This window comes from Carcharodon carcharias, chromosome 20, assembly GCF_017639515.1.
Source record: "Carcharodon carcharias isolate sCarCar2 chromosome 20, sCarCar2.pri, whole genome shotgun sequence".
Classification (NCBI taxonomy): Eukaryota; Metazoa; Chordata; class Chondrichthyes; order Lamniformes; family Lamnidae; genus Carcharodon; species Carcharodon carcharias.
Genome location: NC_054486.1, coordinates 40989275 through 41006288, shown reverse-complemented (window position 1 = coordinate 41006288; position 17014 = coordinate 40989275). Strand labels below are relative to the sequence as shown.

At 41.7% G+C, this 17014-nt stretch overlaps 1 protein-coding gene across 6 annotated transcripts in view; it reads left to right on the top strand.

The window, feature by feature from the left end:
- The window catches only part of heatr5a (HEAT repeat containing 5a), a 181100-nt gene extending 168797 nt beyond the window's left edge, over positions 1-12303 (top strand). For all 6 annotated transcript variants that reach the window (XM_041214493.1, XM_041214495.1, XM_041214496.1 and 3 more), the window contains 3 exons: positions 6924-7075; positions 8417-8630; positions 10962-12303. In XM_041214493.1, the coding sequence (XP_041070427.1) occupies positions 6924-7075; positions 8417-8630; positions 10962-11275 (680 nt within the window). In that variant the 3' untranslated portion in view covers positions 11276-12303. The remainder of the gene's footprint in view (positions 1-6923; positions 7076-8416; positions 8631-10961) is intronic.
- The last annotated feature ends 4711 nt before the right edge of the window (positions 12304-17014 follow it).

Below are 17014 nucleotides of genomic sequence, written 5' to 3'. Positions count from 1 at the left end.
GAATCTTTGAATATTTTTAAGGCAGAACTAGATAGACCCTTGATTAACAAAGGAGGTGAAAAGTTATGGGGGGTAGGCAGGAATGTGGGGTTGAGGTTACATTCAGAACAGCCATGATCTTATTGAATGGTGGTGCAGGCTCGAGGGGCTGAGTGGCTTACTCCTGCTCCTAATTCATAAGTTAGTATGGAAATAGACTGTCTTGGTGATAACGCAGCAATATGTTTGGAAGTTTATCTAGAACTTATTTATTGACACCAAGGTTGTGAACGGTCCGCTTAACCCCAGACAGTTGAAATGGCTGGATTTGGTGGTTAGGCAATGGTGTTTGTGGTGAGGATCGACGACAATGACTTTTGTCTTAGCAATAATTTAGTAGGAAGAAATTTCTGTTGATCCTGTACTCCCATGATAGGCAAATAAAGTGACAAATTAAAGACAGTGGAGAGGTCAAGGCACATGTTGGTGAGGTAGCTCTGGGAGTTGTCAGCATACATAATGGACCTTGATATTGTTATTGCTGAGTGACAATGTCTGGCTGAAAAATGGGATGTGGCCAAGGATCATTCCTTGAGGGACATCTATAATTTTATAATTGATTCTTTGTCTTGACCTGGGTAGCTTTTTTTTAATTCATTCATGAGATGTAGATGTCCCTGGTTAAGCCAGCATTTATTGCCCATTGCCAATTGCCCTTGAGAAGGTGTTGGTGAGCTGCCTTCTTGAACCACTGCAGCCCATATGTTTAGGTACACCCACATTGCTGTTTGAAAGGCAATTCTAGGATTTTGATCCAGCAATATTAAAGGCATGACGATATAGTTCCAAGTCAGGATGGTTAGTGGCTTGGAGGGGAACTTCCAGGTGATCTTGTTCCCATGTGTCAGATGCCCTTTTCCTTCTAGATTGTAGTGGTCATGGGTTTGGAAGGTACTGTCGAAGGAGGCTTGTTGAGTTCCTGCAGTGCATCTTGTAGATGGTACACACTGCTGCACTGTGCGTCGGTGATGGAGTGAATGAATGTTTGTGGAAGGGGTGCCAATCAAGTGGGTTGCTTTGTCCTGAATGGTGTCAAGCTGTGCTCATCCAGACAAGTGGAGAGTATTCCATCCCACTCCTGACTTGTGCTTTGTCCTGGATGGTGTCAAGCTGCACTCATCTAGACAAGTGGAGAGTATTCCATCCCACTCCTGACTTGTGCCTTCTCGGTGGACAGGCTTTGGGGAGTCAGGAGGTGTGCTACTTGCCACCAGATTCCTAGCCTCTGACCTCTTGTAGCCACAGTACTTATATGCCTAGTCCAGTTCAGTTTCTGCTCAATGCCCAGTATGTTGACAGTGGGGGATTCAGTGATGATAATGCCATTGAATGTCAAGGGGCGACAGTTAGATTCTCTCTTGTTGGAGATGGACATTGTCTGGCACTTGTGTGGTGCAAATGTTACTTGCCACTTGTAAGCTCAAGCCTGGATATTGTTCAGGTTTTGTCGCATTTGGACATGGACTACTTCAGTATCTCAGAAGTCGCGAATGGTGTTGAACATAGCGCAATCATCAGCAAACACCCTCACTCCTGACCTTATGATGTAAGGAAGGTCATTGATGAAGCAGCTGAAATGGTTGGGCCTAGGACACTTTTCTGAGGAACTCCTGCAGTGATGTCCTGAAACTGAGATGATTGACCTCCAGTGACCACAACCACTCCCTTTATGCTAGGTATGACTCTAACCAGCAGAGAGTTTTCCCCCGATTCCCATTGACTCTAGATTTGCTAGGGCTCCTTGATGCAACACTCGGCCAAATGCTGCCTTGATGTCAAGGTCAGTCATTCTCAGCTCACCTCTGGAGTTCAGCTATTTCCATGTTTGAGCAAAGGCTGTAATGAGGTCAGGAGCCGAGTGACCCTTGCAGAACCCAAACTGAGTGTCAATGAGCGGGTTATTATGAAGCAGGTTCTCTTGATAGCACTGTTGATGACCCCTTCCATCACTGATTGACAATATACTGATGGAGCAATGAATGGCCGGGTTGGATTTGTCCTGTTTTTTTGTGCACAGGACATACCTGGGCAACTTTTCACATTGCCGAGCAGATGCCAGTATTGTAGCTGTACTGCACTAGCTTGGCTAGGGGCATGGCAAGTTTTGGAGCACAAGCCTTCAGTATTATTGCCAGAATATTGTGAGGGCCCATAGCCTTTGCAGTATCCAGTGCCTTCTGCCGCTTCTTGATATCATGTGAAATAAATCAACCTGGTTGAAGACTGGCATCTGTGATAGATGCTGGGGACCTCCAGTGGAAGCCGAGATGGTTCATCCATTTGGCATTTCGGGCTGAAGATGGTTGCAAATGCTTCAGCCTTTTGCACTAATGTGCTGGGCTCTCCCATCACTGAGGATGCGGGTATTTGTGGTGCCTCCTCCTCCAGTGAGTTGTTTTATTGTCCATCACCATTCACGACTGGATGAGGCAGGACTGCAGAGTTTAGATCTGATCCGTTGGATGTGGAATCGCTTAACTCTGTATATTACTTGCTGCTTAGGCTGTTAGGCACACAAGTAGTCCCTTGTTGTAGCTTCACTAGGTTGACACCTCATTTTTAGGTATGCCTGATGCTGCTCCTGGCATGCCTTCCTGCACTCTTCATTGAGCCAGGGTCAATGCCCTGGTTTGGTGGTAATGGTAGAGTGGGGAATATTTGGGGCCATGAGGTTACAGATTGTGGTTGAGTACAGTTCTGCTGCTGTTGATGGCCCACAGCACTTCGTGGTTGCCCAAGCTTGAGTTGCTAGATCTGTTTGAAATCTATCCCATTTAGCACAGTGGTAGTGCCACACAAAACGATAGAGAGTATCCTCAATTTGAAAACAGGACTTTGTCTTCACAAGGACTGTGCAGTGGTCACCCCTACTAACACTGTCATGGAAAGATGTACCTGCGGCAGGCAGGTTGGTGAGGATGAGGGTCAAGTATGTCTTTCGCTCTTGTTGGATCCTTCAACACCTGCCACAGACCTGGTCTAGCAGCTATATCTTATAGGACTCGACCAACCCGGTCAGTGGCAGTGCTACCGAGCCACTCTTGGTCACCACCAAGAGTACATTCTGCGCCCTTGCCACCTCCAGTGCTTCCTCGTGTTCAACATGGAGTCAGCTGAAGTGGAGGGCAGTACGTGATAATCAGCAGGAGGTTTCCTTGCCCATGTTTGACCTGATGCCATGAGCCTTCACGATGTCTGGAATCAATGTTGAGGACTCCCAGGAAAATTCCCTCCCAACTGTATACTGCTGAGCTGCCACCTGGTCTGTCCTGCCGGTGGGTCCTCCTGGTTACTGTTGACCAGAAGCTTAACTGGACCAGCCACATAAATACTGTGGCAACAAGAGCAGGGCAGAGGTTGGGAATCCTGTGGCAGCAACTTCCCAAAACCTGCCCACCAAATCCAAGGCACAAGTCAGGAGTGTGATGGTATACTTTGCACTTACTTGGATGAGTGTGGCTCCAGTAACATTTGAGAAGCTTGTCACTATCCAGGACAAGGCAGCCTGCAAGATTTGCAGCCCATACTTTAAAGGACCACTTCTTCCACCACCGTTGCACGATGGCAGCAGTGTATACCATCTAAATGATGCACTGCAGCAACTGCCAAATCTCCTTTGAGGGCACCTTTCAAACCTACGACTTCTGCTGCCTAGAAGAGCAAGGGGAGAAGGCACATTTGAATCTCACCATCTACAAGTTACCTTCCATCAGATACCATCCCAAATTGGAAATATCATCATTCCTTCACAGTTGCTGGGTCAAAATCGTGGAACACTTTCCTGTTATGCACTGCGGTGGAGTTACCTCCAGAAGGACCAAAGTAGTATCTTCGGCTTTATTAATAGGGACATTGAGTAGAAGAGTAAGAAGGTCATGTTGAATTTGTATAAGGCACGAGTTAGGTCTCATTTGGAGTTCTGCGTTCAGCCTTGGGTGCTATACTTGAGGAAGGATGTGAAGGCATTGGAGAGAGTGTTATGACACAGCAGTTAGTAAAGGCTGACTCGCTTAAATTCCAGAGGGAAACTTGAACAACTGTCATAACCTATATTTTTAATTAGTTTGTTTGAGATGCAGCTCTGAATTTAGGAATAAGACCACCAAGCCTCTCAAGGTTTTTTATATAAAAAAATAAATTAAACATTTATTAAATTAACAACAAATTAAACACACACACATGTCTACAAATTACTATCATAATAACTTTTAAACAAATCCAAATTAATCACTCCCAGGTAAATTTTCACCAAGGCAATAATAACCATACACTTTAAACGGACACCGGGAAAAGCACGTTTGGCCTTATGAATTCAAAATGAGGTTCCTTGCAATTTGGCTCCTTCGTGGACACAGATGTAGGCTTACAGGCTGGTTAGATCTTAAATGCCTCTGATTACACAGACAAATTCCTTTCAGTTTGTACCTAGCTTTTCCTTTGAATGTAAATTTTCCATTGTATTACTAGGCTTTTAATTTTACCTCTCCTAACAATAATATCCTTTGATTCCACCAATTTTATTAGTAATATAAACGCATTGCTAGGCATCTCCCAGCTAGATGCAAGATTTTACTCCCGCTGTTATTCAACAAATGCACATGTACACTTAACCTTTTTATTCTCCATACTGTTATCTAATTAACATTTCAACTACTATACATCAAAGCACCCAGATTAGCTGGCTCTAATCCAATTAAGACACACACCTTACAACAATTCCATTTAAAAAAAAATTCCAATAACATTATAGGTATTAATATCTTCATGACAGAGAGTACAGAAGAGATTCACAAGAATGATTTCAAGGATAAAGAATTGTAGCTATGAGGATAGATTGGAGAGGTTGCGACTGTTTTCCTTGGATAAAAGAAGGCTGAGAGGAGACTTGATAGAGGTATTTTCAAGATCCTGAGGGTTATGGACAGGATAAATAGTGAGAAACTATTCCCAACCAAGACGGCATCAAGAACTAGAGAGCACAGATTCAAAATAATTGGCAAAAGAAGTAAAAGCGATGCAAGGAAAAAAACTTTCACCCAGAGGGTGGTTAGAGTCTGGAACAAACTTCCTGAGAGTGTGGTGAAGACAGGCTCGACTGAGGTATTCAAAAGGAAATTGAATTGCTATCTGGAAAGAATGTGGAAAGTTATGGGCATAAGGGACTAGGTAGAATGCTCTTTCAGACAGCCAGTGCAGACTCAATGGGCCAAATGGCCTCCTTCTGCACTATAAAGATTCTGTGACTCAGTACAAGAAAGGTGTTCATCCCACTTTCTCAAAGGTAATTAGGAGTGGACAATAAATGCCAGCGGCGTTCCCTCTAAGCTGTGCGACCAAGCAGCAGTCCAAAGCGTAACAGTCCATCAAGTGCATTACAGCCATGCACATTCTGATGGCCAAATGAGGTTTACTGCCACTCTAGCCGACAAGCAAAGAACTGCTTGACTCCCCCACGACAGGAAATTAATGGAAAGGGCCAAGCCTGACATGATTAATCCAGTGGAATTAACAGCTAAAATTCACTTGTGGAGCCCGAAGCTACGTCAGCGCTTGTGACCCGCCCACCAATTCCCTCCCTGACCACCCGCTTGCAGCTCTTCTCTGTTTCTCTCCCAAGTCCTCTCCCACAGCAAGGATTCAGGAGAGAGAAGCTGGGGAGAGGTAGCAAGCAGAAGGGATGGAGAGTTAAGCAACGAGGTGGGGTGCAGTCGGTAAGGGAAGCTGCAAGCTGGAGGGTTGGAGAGAGAAGTGCCGAGCTGGCAGGTTGGGGAGAGAGACAGAGAGCGGGAGGGAGATGGCTATAAGGATAGAGGCAGTGAGCTGAAGGGGGGAAGCAGCGAGCATAAAGGAAGTTGTAATTAGTAAGTTAGTAAGAGGATCTTGGGGCCAGTTAATTCCATTGACCTAGTCATTTTTCTGCAGCTGATTTTGTAGAATTATTAAAGGAAGATTGATCCGAAAGACACTTGACACATTAAAACCACAAGGGCATTTCTCAGGTGTTTTGTGAAAAGTTTTGGATTTCTAGTGCAGATCTCCAAATATTTTAATGAATCAAATTTACAGTTAACTTGTTAGCATCCTTCCTGTGGCTTTCAATATCTTAATATTTGTGTTGAGAATTATTGAGTGAAGGGACTGTTGCCCAAGTTACCAGGCTTATTTCATATCCTTACATATACTTCCAATAGATGTACCCCTTAGTATCTCCTTTTCCATTAAATATTTTTGATTCATACCTCCTTTTGCTGTTTGTGTCACATAGCAACAACAAAATTGTTTCCATTTTTATTTAATTCTCTCTTTTTACAAACGTACTGTTAAACTAGTTTTTCTGTTTCTCTTTCTGTTGCTGTATTGTTGTAACTTGTAGATTTCTTTGTTTTTTCTTGTTAGCCAGATCTTTGAGTTCTTTCCTCCAGCTTCTTCCACTCTATACCCAGGCCATGAAATCATTGCATCCTGCTCCTGCTATCAGGCTAGATGTTCAGTTGGTCCATGTTAATCCAGGAAAGGAGGAAGTCAAAATTCCTTAAGTGCACAATCCCCTTTTTTCCCCTTTAACCATCACGGTGGCTATTGAACTATGCCCAGACATATTTCTTTGGAATTTTTTTTATTGTTGACAGTGTGAAATAGAATGTTTGATTGGTGTGGGGCAGAATTTGGCCAGTTTTACTGTCACCAAAGGCTTTCTCATCTTGCACATGAATAATAATTTGGCCATACATAGTTGAAGGGTCTTACTTGTGCCAAAGATCAAGTGTCTATTCTACCCCTCAGCACCACCCCTTACCTCACCAAGCCTCCTTTAAGTTAAAAGAAATTAAACTCCTTGGTTGTAGCCCCCTGTCTAAGTTTTGTATGTTTCCTTGTTTTCATAGAGATGACTGAGTCAGAACTGGATGAAGTGAGCATGCTAACTACCATTAGTATTTTCCTGGTGTCAGCAAGTCCAGAAGTCACATGTGTACAGTGCCTTGAAAAAAAATGCATCAACAGGTTTAAAATAATTCTTAGTTCTAAAAATCCAGTGGTAAGTATTCTGGCAGATTTACCAAAATTTACTTAAATTGAATGGAGATGAGAGATACTGTCTGTGTGCCATAATTTAATCTGATTTACTGTTGAAATCAAATGACAAGCATTATCAAAAATGCATTTCGTCTGTCCGCTTTTATTAACTGTGCTGTGTGTCTTTGACCCATATAAACCAGGGGATTCAAGGTTTGATCCTAATTGGTGCTGAATTAGCTTATCATTGTCAAGTTCACTCGTGATAAAGGAGTATAATTCATACTTCAGTACAAGTCTGCCATTTTCCCCATCATGATATTCACCTGCATCTGAATGACTCCAGAACTTTTGATTCTATTAAACCATCTAAAAGACCAAATGGTCTGGGGAGGGGGAGTTGTAATTACCTCAGCACCCTGAGGTAGGTAAGTAAAAATCAACAAGAGTCCCTGTCCCTGATTTTAATGCAGTGATCACTGAAGGAAAATACACATATGTAGATGTTAGGTGAGGATAACATTAGCCTTGGAATAATTCCCCTTACATTTCGGGTGCTTCACTATCCAGGTTAATGCATGAAAACTTAACAAGATATTCCTGGAACAATACCCAGTCAGAAGAGGAAGGGAGAAAATTTTTCAGCAAAAGTTAAATGAATTGAAGCACACTTATGAATTTTGCTTTTAATTTTTGGGCTTATGTACATCTTATTTAGAAAATTAAATGCTTTATTGTCAGAAAACTTGAAGTAAGATAAGAAAATTCATGCAGTGGCTTATTTGTTAATGCACTGCATGACACAGCATTAGGCCACAAAGGTTGTGAGCTATAAAGTGATTAAAATTAGTCAGAATCTTTATTCCTAACATCTAACCAGTGACCCCTGCTGGAAAACGCACCTGCACATGTCAGGTAAGGAAAGAATCAGGCTTGGCTTGGATGTCCCTGGTGATCTAATTGCTTGCCTCCACTTGTTTTAATAAATCTCTCCTTAGCCTTGGGTAAGTTGTCAGGGGACTGATGGTCCTGTAACCCCTAGCCTCAGTCAATGACTTCAGGAGAAGAGAAACAGGAAAAAAATAGAGGTATTGGCAGACCTTTACTGGTTAGCCTTAGTGTATACCTGTACAGAAAAGTTGTAGGCAGCAGTTTCCATCTGTTTTTCATATGGTGAAAGAGACTCCAAAGTAAAACATCACTCTAAATAGACTAACTTTTTAATGTATAATGCATAATAACAGCATATTGTAAGTCCTATCTTTTCAAATTGTACCAACATCTGATTCAGTTTCTCAGTATTTATACTTTGATGCTCTGTGTTTTCTCGTGTTTGTAAGGGCTTGTGCTTTTTTCATCTCAGATACAAATGCATTGCTACAAATTGCTGCAGTCAGTATTCCAGCATCCTAATAGGGCCGTATCCACACCCTATATCCACTCCCTGACTCTTTTAATTGTGGAAAGGTTACGAGAAGTAGAAAAAGAGAAACCAAGCACATCTGCAGAGTTACAGGCTGTGCAAGAAGGGATGAAGACTTTAGAGGCTTTGGTTAGCATGGCTGATGAACAAAACCGTAAGTGTTTTTACACAGTTCACTTTGGACTTTTATTAACTGAGAATTTTCATCTTCAATTTATAGGTAAAGAACCTTAATCTTTAACTCATTTTTTCTTCTGCCTCTGCTGAGAGGGTGAATGCTCATGTCCTCTGCTAGTACCCTCTTTGGTTGGCTGCTAGGAAGCATGAGATACCACCTAGATAGAAAATCTTTATGCAATTCTTCCCTCCCTTGAATAGTTGTCTGAGAAGGGGGAGAGGAAAAAGATAACTTTCTTAGAGTAGTGGCTTATTTTCAGCTCTGTATCTCAAAGTTTAGTTTTTATATTCACCACCCACAAGATTTTTCTCCCCCTTTTTCTGAAGATGGTGAGTTATGCTCTTGTATGAAGCCTGTCAGCCTTCAAGCACCTCCCAAGACAACCATTCTTTATTTCTAAGCCAGAGTGAGTGTTGGAATTTGATCAGAACTGAGTTGGATCCTATTTTGACTTGACTCAATACTTACACACTTTTCTAAATGGGATGGATGTTCTGATTTATTTTTTTCTCCTTGGCTCAAGGCTGCTGAGGTTCCATCAGCAGTACAGCTGTTCTTCAAGGAGGAATCGTAATTATTTTGTTTGAATTTGAATGTATAATTGTTTACTTTTGAATTCAGAATGTAGTGAAATATTCACGAGTCACTTTATGAGCTCTTAAGTTACAGGATGTGGGCATCACTGGCTAGGCCAGCATTTATTGCTCATTGCTAATTGCCCTTGAGAAGGTGTGGTGAGCTGCCTTTTTAAACCGCTGCAGTCCCTTTGGTGTAGGTACCCCCAAAGTGCTGTTAGGGAAGGGAGTTCCAGGATTTTGACCAAGTGACAGTGAAGGAATATGTTTCCAAGTCAGGATGGTGAGTGGCTTGGAGGAGAACTTCCAGGTGATCATGATCCCATGTATCTGCTGCTCCTGCCCTTCTAATGGTAGCAATCTTGGATTTGGAAGGTGCTGTTTAAGTAGGGTTGGTGAGTTCCTACAGTGCATCTTGTAGATAGTACACATTGCTGTCGGTGGCGAAAAGAATGAATGTTTGTGGAAGGGATGCCAGTCAAGGGGACTGCTCTGCCCTGAATGGTGTCAAGCTTCTTGAGTGTTGTTGGAGCTGCACTGATCCAGGCAGGTGAAGAGTACTCCATCAATTCCTGACTTGTGCTTTGTAGCTGGCTTTGGGGAGTCAGGAGGTGAGTTACTCACTGCAGGGTTCATAGCCTCTGACTTGCTATTGTTGCCACAGTATTTATGTGGCTAGTCCAGATCAGTTTCTGGTCAATGGTAATCCCCAGGATGTTAATAGCAGGGCTTCAGCAATGGTAATGCCATTAAATTTCAAGGAGTGATGGTTAGGTTCTCTCTTGTTGGAGATGGTCATTGCCTGGCACTTGTGTGATGCGAATGTTACTTGCTACTCGTCAACCCAAGCCTGGATATTGTCCATGTCTTGCTGTATTTGGACATAGACTGCTTCAGTATCTGAGTCGTTGGCAAATGCTGCTGAGCATTGCGCGATCATCAGCGAACATCCCCACTTCTGACTTTATGATGGAAGCAACATCATTGATGAAGCAGCTGAAGATGGTTGGATCTTGGACACCACCCTGAGGAACAGTCTTGGAACTGAAGCGAGTGACATGGTGGTGGCATGTAACTTCCTTCACTGTCACTGGGTTTGTCACTGGACTGGTAATCCAGAGACCCAAGTAATGCTCTGGGGACCCAGGTTCGAATCCCCCTATGATAGATGGGGGAATTCAATGAATTCAGTAAAAATCTGGAATTAAAAGTCTAATGATGACCATGAAACCATTGTCGATTGTTGTAAAAACCCATCTGGTTCACTAATGCCCTTTAGGGAAGGAAATCTGATGTCCTTACCTGGTCTGGCCTGCATGTGACTCCAGTCCCATAACAATGTGGTTGACTCATAAATGCCCTCTGAACAAGGGCAATTAGCAATGGGCAATAAATGCTGGCCTAGCCAGCGACGCCCACATCCCATGAACGAATCAAAAAAACCGCAACCATCTTCCCTTGTGCGGGTATTACTCCAACCAGCGGAGAGTTTTCCCCTGATTTCCATTGACTCCAGTTTTGCTAGGGCTCCTTGGTCCCACACTTGGTCATATGCTGCCTTGATGTCAAAGGCAGTGACTCTCACCTCACCTTCATTGAAATAGAGAATTTTCTCCCCATCCATTTAGCTTTAATTCATTTTCTGTACAGCTATTTGACTTGACTACTGTTGAATACATTTATACAGATTCAGTTTTAGTGTAAATTTAAACTCCTTGTTCATATATTGCAGGAGTCTATTTGGTAGTTTTGCTTCTACCAATCCTGATATCTTTCCTTTTGGATGAAAATGCTTTACCATCTGCAGCAAATCCAGCCAAGAGTTTACATGAGTTTGCCCTTCAGAACCTGATGCGAATAGGCCCTCAGTATCCATCCATTTTTCAAAAGTTAATAGGTACTTCACCAGCTATGAAAGCAAGGCTTGAAGGTGCTGTTAAAGGTAACCAGGAGAGCGTCAAAGCAAAAACAGCAGCTGGACCGTCTAAGTGTCTTGGAAAAACATCTCCCAGCATTCAACTCAAGACTAATTTTTCTCATTTCTAAGAGCTGCAAACCAGTTATACCTAACTGCTTATAACAAAATGCCTACCAAGTGAAGGAATTAAAATTGAAGAGAAGTTGAGAAAGAAATCTCATAGTATAATTTACCCAGCCAAAATAATTAATCTTGTTTCAGTTTATGGCAGAAGGCTAAAATTGTAGAACAGCTTGAGTATAGGTTAACATTATAAAACTTGGTAAACATGCCAATTTTTAAAAATTTAATTTTAAAAATCCATGTATACAATTTTAAACATTTTCTTTTACTATTATGATTTTAATTTCTAATTCACTCAATTGCAGTCTTAAAACAACTGTTGTGTATTCAGTTATTGCAATAATCCAAGGATTTGGTATGGCTTGTTAACCAGGACTTGATGTCCAAGCAAACAAATATAGCTAGAGTTATGTTAAAGGGAATTTTATGCAAACATGTGTTTCATTAAAAGGTTGCCCTCCTATTGCCAGAATTTGCAGAAAGCTTAATATAGCAGTGTTATTAGTATGATTCACAACATACAAATTTCTAATTAGTAATTGCTAACTTCTTAAATGGATTCCAAAGCCAATTGCACTACAACGCTATTTTTTTTTTAAATAAACAAGGTTATTAAGTTACCCAATACTAAATCTGTTTTTAATATGTACTCTGAACTCTATTTTAAAAAAAATTAGCTTTAATAAATTCATAACCATAAATTGTTTACTGAATATGGCTGTTGATGACACAGTTGTATTTATGTCGGTAATAATGGTATTACACACTGTGTTATATGTATAATATTCTTCATGCTACAAAAATCTTTATCCAGAAGGTCTAATTCCAAAAAATATTCCTAGAGAAAAGCAGTCTGCTAGCTACCAACTGGCAAGTTCTTGTGCTTTGGCCCAACTAAAGCTCTGAAGTACTGTACTCATAATTGACTTACATGCCATGTACATAACACAATTGTAAATTTTGCAGAATAATCATGTGTATTATTATTACATCTTGCTTTTGTAATTTTACTGAAATAAAGCTAATTTCTTCATTTTGTCTGATTTATTCTTAACTTTTCCCTCCTATCTGCGTTATTCCTGCCCCATCATACCAATCCACAGGCCCAGCTGAAAATTGCAACGATCTGGTCTTTTCTCGTGTCTTTTTCTCAATCTGCCAGTTTTTTGTATTTTCCTCTTTCTAAAGGTGCTGACTTGTGTAATATACAATTCCACAGGTTCTAGTGGCCATTCCGCACTTGGGAGCTTAAATAACAGATTTTGATGGATTACTTTCCAATGGTGAGTCACTAGAAATTAGATCTATATTGTTTCCTTTTCAGGACCTTTGGATCAATTTGCAACCATTATTCAGTTCTGAATATTGATAAAAGTGCTGGTTCATCTGGGGGATGCAGCCAGAGCCAAGCCCATGGCACCACTGCTCTCTTAGCTGTACAGGGGGGCAAAAAGAAGACTGGAAGCGCAATAGTGATAGGGGTACTGATTGGTGTTTCCACGACCACTGACGTGAATCCAGGATGGTACGTTGCCTCTCTGGTGCCAGGACCAAAGATGTCATGGAATAGCCACAAAGCACTCGGGGAGGGTGAATGGCCAGCAGTCACAGTCCACATCGGTACAAACAACTTAAGCAGAAAGAGGGATGTTTTCCAGCAGTCAGAATTTAGGGAGCTAGGTGGGAAACTAGCAAGCAGGACCTCAGTAGTTATTTCCAAATCACTCCCGGTATCACTTGCAAGTGACTATAGAAAAAGGAAGACAAAGCTGATCAATGCATGGCAGCAAAGATGATGCAGGAGGGAAGGGCTTTAGATATCTGCAACATTGGGACCAACTCTGGGGAAGATAGGACCTGTACAGGCCAGCACCTAAACAGCTAGGGCCAATTCCTTCATGCAGTGATTTGCTAGCACTACTGGGGAGAATTTAAACTAACTTAGCAGGGGTATGGGAACCAGGAGGTAATATCAGAGAGGATACCAAGATGCACCAAATACTGGAAGAGACAAATAGCACTAGAGTAGGAAATGCTAAGTTATTAGGTGAGTTCAGAGTAAAGGAGAAAAAAAAATCTAAATTAGGGTTATTGTGCATGTACATGAATGTGCGGAGTGTGGTAAATAAGATCAGTGAGTTACAGGCACAGATGGCCACATGAAAATATGATGTTGTGGCTATAATAGAGATTTGGCTCAAAGAAGGGCAGGTCAGTATTAAATATCCCTGGGTACAAGGGGCAGAATTTTCCGTTTGTTGGGCAGGCAGGCCTGACCCAATCGCGGGCGGGCACAGAGCTGATTGCCGCCAGCGATCGGGGCTGCGCTACCATTTTACGTGGGCAGGCCAATTAAGGTCCATCCAGCGAAATGTCCACCGGGAAGCACTATGTGCTCCCTGGGCGGACAGGGAGGAATCCCTAAAATCGAGAGTGCCCTCTTTTGCGCATGCACACGAAAGAACGCACATCTCCCTGAGGCTAAGTGCAGCCTCAGGGAGATCACCTCGACTTTTAAAAATATTAAAAATAGAGAAAAGAAAAATCCCTTACATGTCCCCTCGTGACAATGTCACGAGTTGGGACATGTTCATAATTTACAGAACAACTTTATTACAATTTTTAAAACCCTATATGAAACCTTATCCCACCGCTGGATGAGGTTTCATGTTTTTTCTAGTTGCTGCCGGGGCTCCAGGCCGACTCGCCAACCTTAAGGTTGGACGGGCAGGTCCTTTAATTGGTTAATTGATCCTGTCAATGGCCTCAAGTGGCCATTGACAGGTCGGCGGGCCCACAGCTGACTTTGCTGCGCACCCGCCTTCCTGAAAGTTTAAATGGGGCCGGGTGACGCCAGGGATTCCGCCCGACATCATCCCGCGTCACTTCACGCTCGCCACCGGCAAAATTCTACCCAAGGTGTTCAGGAAAGACCAGAAAAGGGAAAGGGTGACAGTACTGATTTGGGAGAATATTGCAGTGCTGGAGAGAGAGGATGTCCCAGAGGGGTCAAAGACAAAATCTATTTGGCTAGAGCTAAGGAACAAAAAAGGTACAATTGCATGCTATGAGCCACCAACTAGTGGGAGTAATGAAGAGGAAAAAATTTTCAAGGAAATTTACAGAGAGGTGCAAGAATCACATTTATAACGGGGGACTGTAATTATCCAAATACAGACTGGGATAGTAGTGCAAAGAGCAGAGAGGGACAAGAGTTCTTAGATTGTGTTCAGGAAAATTTTCTACAGTATGTTTCCAGTCCAACAAGAAAGGAGGCACCGCTAGACCTGGTTCTTGGAAATGAGGTGGGCCAAGTGGATCAAGTTTCACTCGGGGAACATTTAGGGGACAGTGATCATTGTATCATAAGGCTTAGGTTAACAATTGAAAAAGGCAAGGAACAATCAAGAGTAAGAATTAACTAGGGGGAAGTCAACTTCAATGGGGAAAAAATGAATCTGACCCAGATAAATTGGAATCCAAGGTTGACAGGCAAAATTGTAACTGAATAATGGACTTCCTTTGAAAAAGAGAGCATTGGGGCACAATCAAGGTATTTTCCCACAAAGGGGAAAGATAGGGCAAACAAATCCAGAGCTCCCTGCATGACGAAAGATATAGGGATTAAGATGAATAAGAAAAAGTGTGCTTATGATAGATGTCAGGTGGATAATACAATCAAGAACCAGGTTAAATATAGAAGATTCAGAGGGGAATTGAAAAAATGAATAAGAGAAGCAAAGAGAGAGTATGAAAAGAGACTAGCAGCTAATGTAAAAGGGAATCCAAAAGTTTTCTAAAGGCATATAAATAGCAAAATCTTGGTGAAAGGGGTGGGGCTGATAATGAGCCAAAAATGGAATTTACGGATGGAGGCATGGGGCATGGCTGAGATATTAAGTGAATACCTAGCATCTGTCTTTACCAAGGAAGATGATGCTGAAAGAGGAAGTAATTCAGGCACTTGAAGGATTTAAAATTGATTAGGAGGATGTATTGGATAGGGTGTTTGTACTTGTAATTTGATAAGGCACCAGGACCGGATGAGATGCGTCCAAGGATATTGAGGGAAGTGAGTGTGGAAATTGTGGAGGCACTGGCCATAATTTTCCAATCTTCCTTAAATTCAGTGGTGGTGCCAGAGAACTGGAGAATTTCAAATGTTATACCCTTGTTCAAAAAAGGGTGTAGAGATAAGCCCAACAACTACAGGCTAGTAAATTTAACTTTGGTATTGAGCAAGCTTTTACAAATGATAATCTGGACAAAATTGACAGTCACTTGAGCAAACACAGGTTAATTAAAGAAAGTCGGCATGGATTTGTTAAGGGCAAATGTGTTTAATTTGCTGGAGTTTTTTGAGGTAACAGAGAAGATTGGTGAGGGTAATGCTGATGTGATGTATATGAAGTTCCGAAAGGCATTTGATACAGTGCCGCACAACAGACTTGTGAATAAAGTTATAAAAGGGACATCAGCAACATGGATACAAAAGTGGCTGTGTGACAGGAAACAGAGTAGTGGTTAAATGGATGTTTTTCGGACTGGAGGAAGGTTTACAGCTGAGTTCCCAAGGAGTCGGTTTTTGGACCCCTGCTCTTCCTGATGGATATTAATGACCTAAACCTTGGTGAGCAGGCTGTAATTTCAAAATTTGCAAATGATACAAAACTTTGAAGCATTGTGAACTGAGGAAGAACATATAGACAAGTTGGTGGAATGGACGGATACATGGCAGATGAAATTTAATGCAGAGAAGTGTAAAGTGATTCATTTTGGTCAGAAGAACATTGAGAGAGAATATAGAATAACTGGTACAAATCTAAAGGGGGTGCAGGAGCAGAGGAAACTGGCTGTATATGTGCCTAAATTATTGAAGGTGGCAGCACAGATTGAGAGCGCGGTTAATAAAGCATCCCCAGCTTTATAAAGGAGGGCATAGAAAACACAAGCAAGGAAATTGTGTTAAACTTGTTAGAACACTGGTTCGGCCCAGTTCCGGGCATCACACTCTTGGAGAAATGTGAAGGCATTCAAGTGCAGAAAAGACTCGAGTGGTTCCAGGGATGAGGAGCTTCTGTTACGTACATAGATTGCAGAGGATGAGATTGTTCTTATTGGGGAAGAGATGGCCAAGAAAAGATTTGATAGATACTCAAAGTCATGAGGGGTCTGGATTCACTAGGTAAGGAAAAACTGTTTCCCTTGGTAGAAGGTTTGAGAGCCACAGATTTACAGCATTATGGACCAGGATGGGAGGAGTGTGCAGTTAATTCTAGCCCCAGTTATCCACTGGCTGTAGCAATAGTTTAACTGTTTAATTCACCCACAAAATTGGCTAATTGTTACCCTTTGATACCATTACTCTCCACATAAAAAGACTCTAATCAGACTTCTTTCAGTAAACACAAAAAAATTAATAAAACTACTTTTTAAAACAAGTTAATAAACTGGTTAACATAAAAGTTGTAGTTTAGATTTTCCCCTTTTTAAAAAAGTTATTTGAACCCTGATACACACAAACAATCACAAAACAAATAGTCCCCTGCAGAGGCTGGAGGATGGGAATGTTTCTTTTAAAAATAATAAAATTCGAAGAGGTTCTAATCACAATAGATCTGGAAGTTCTTTTATACATTTTTATTTTATGATATTTTGGTAGCTCTTATCCAAACTTTGCAAACTCTCAAAACACCAGATGAGTTTTTTTTGAGGAAAGTTTAACACAAAGTTGGGAAAGAGAG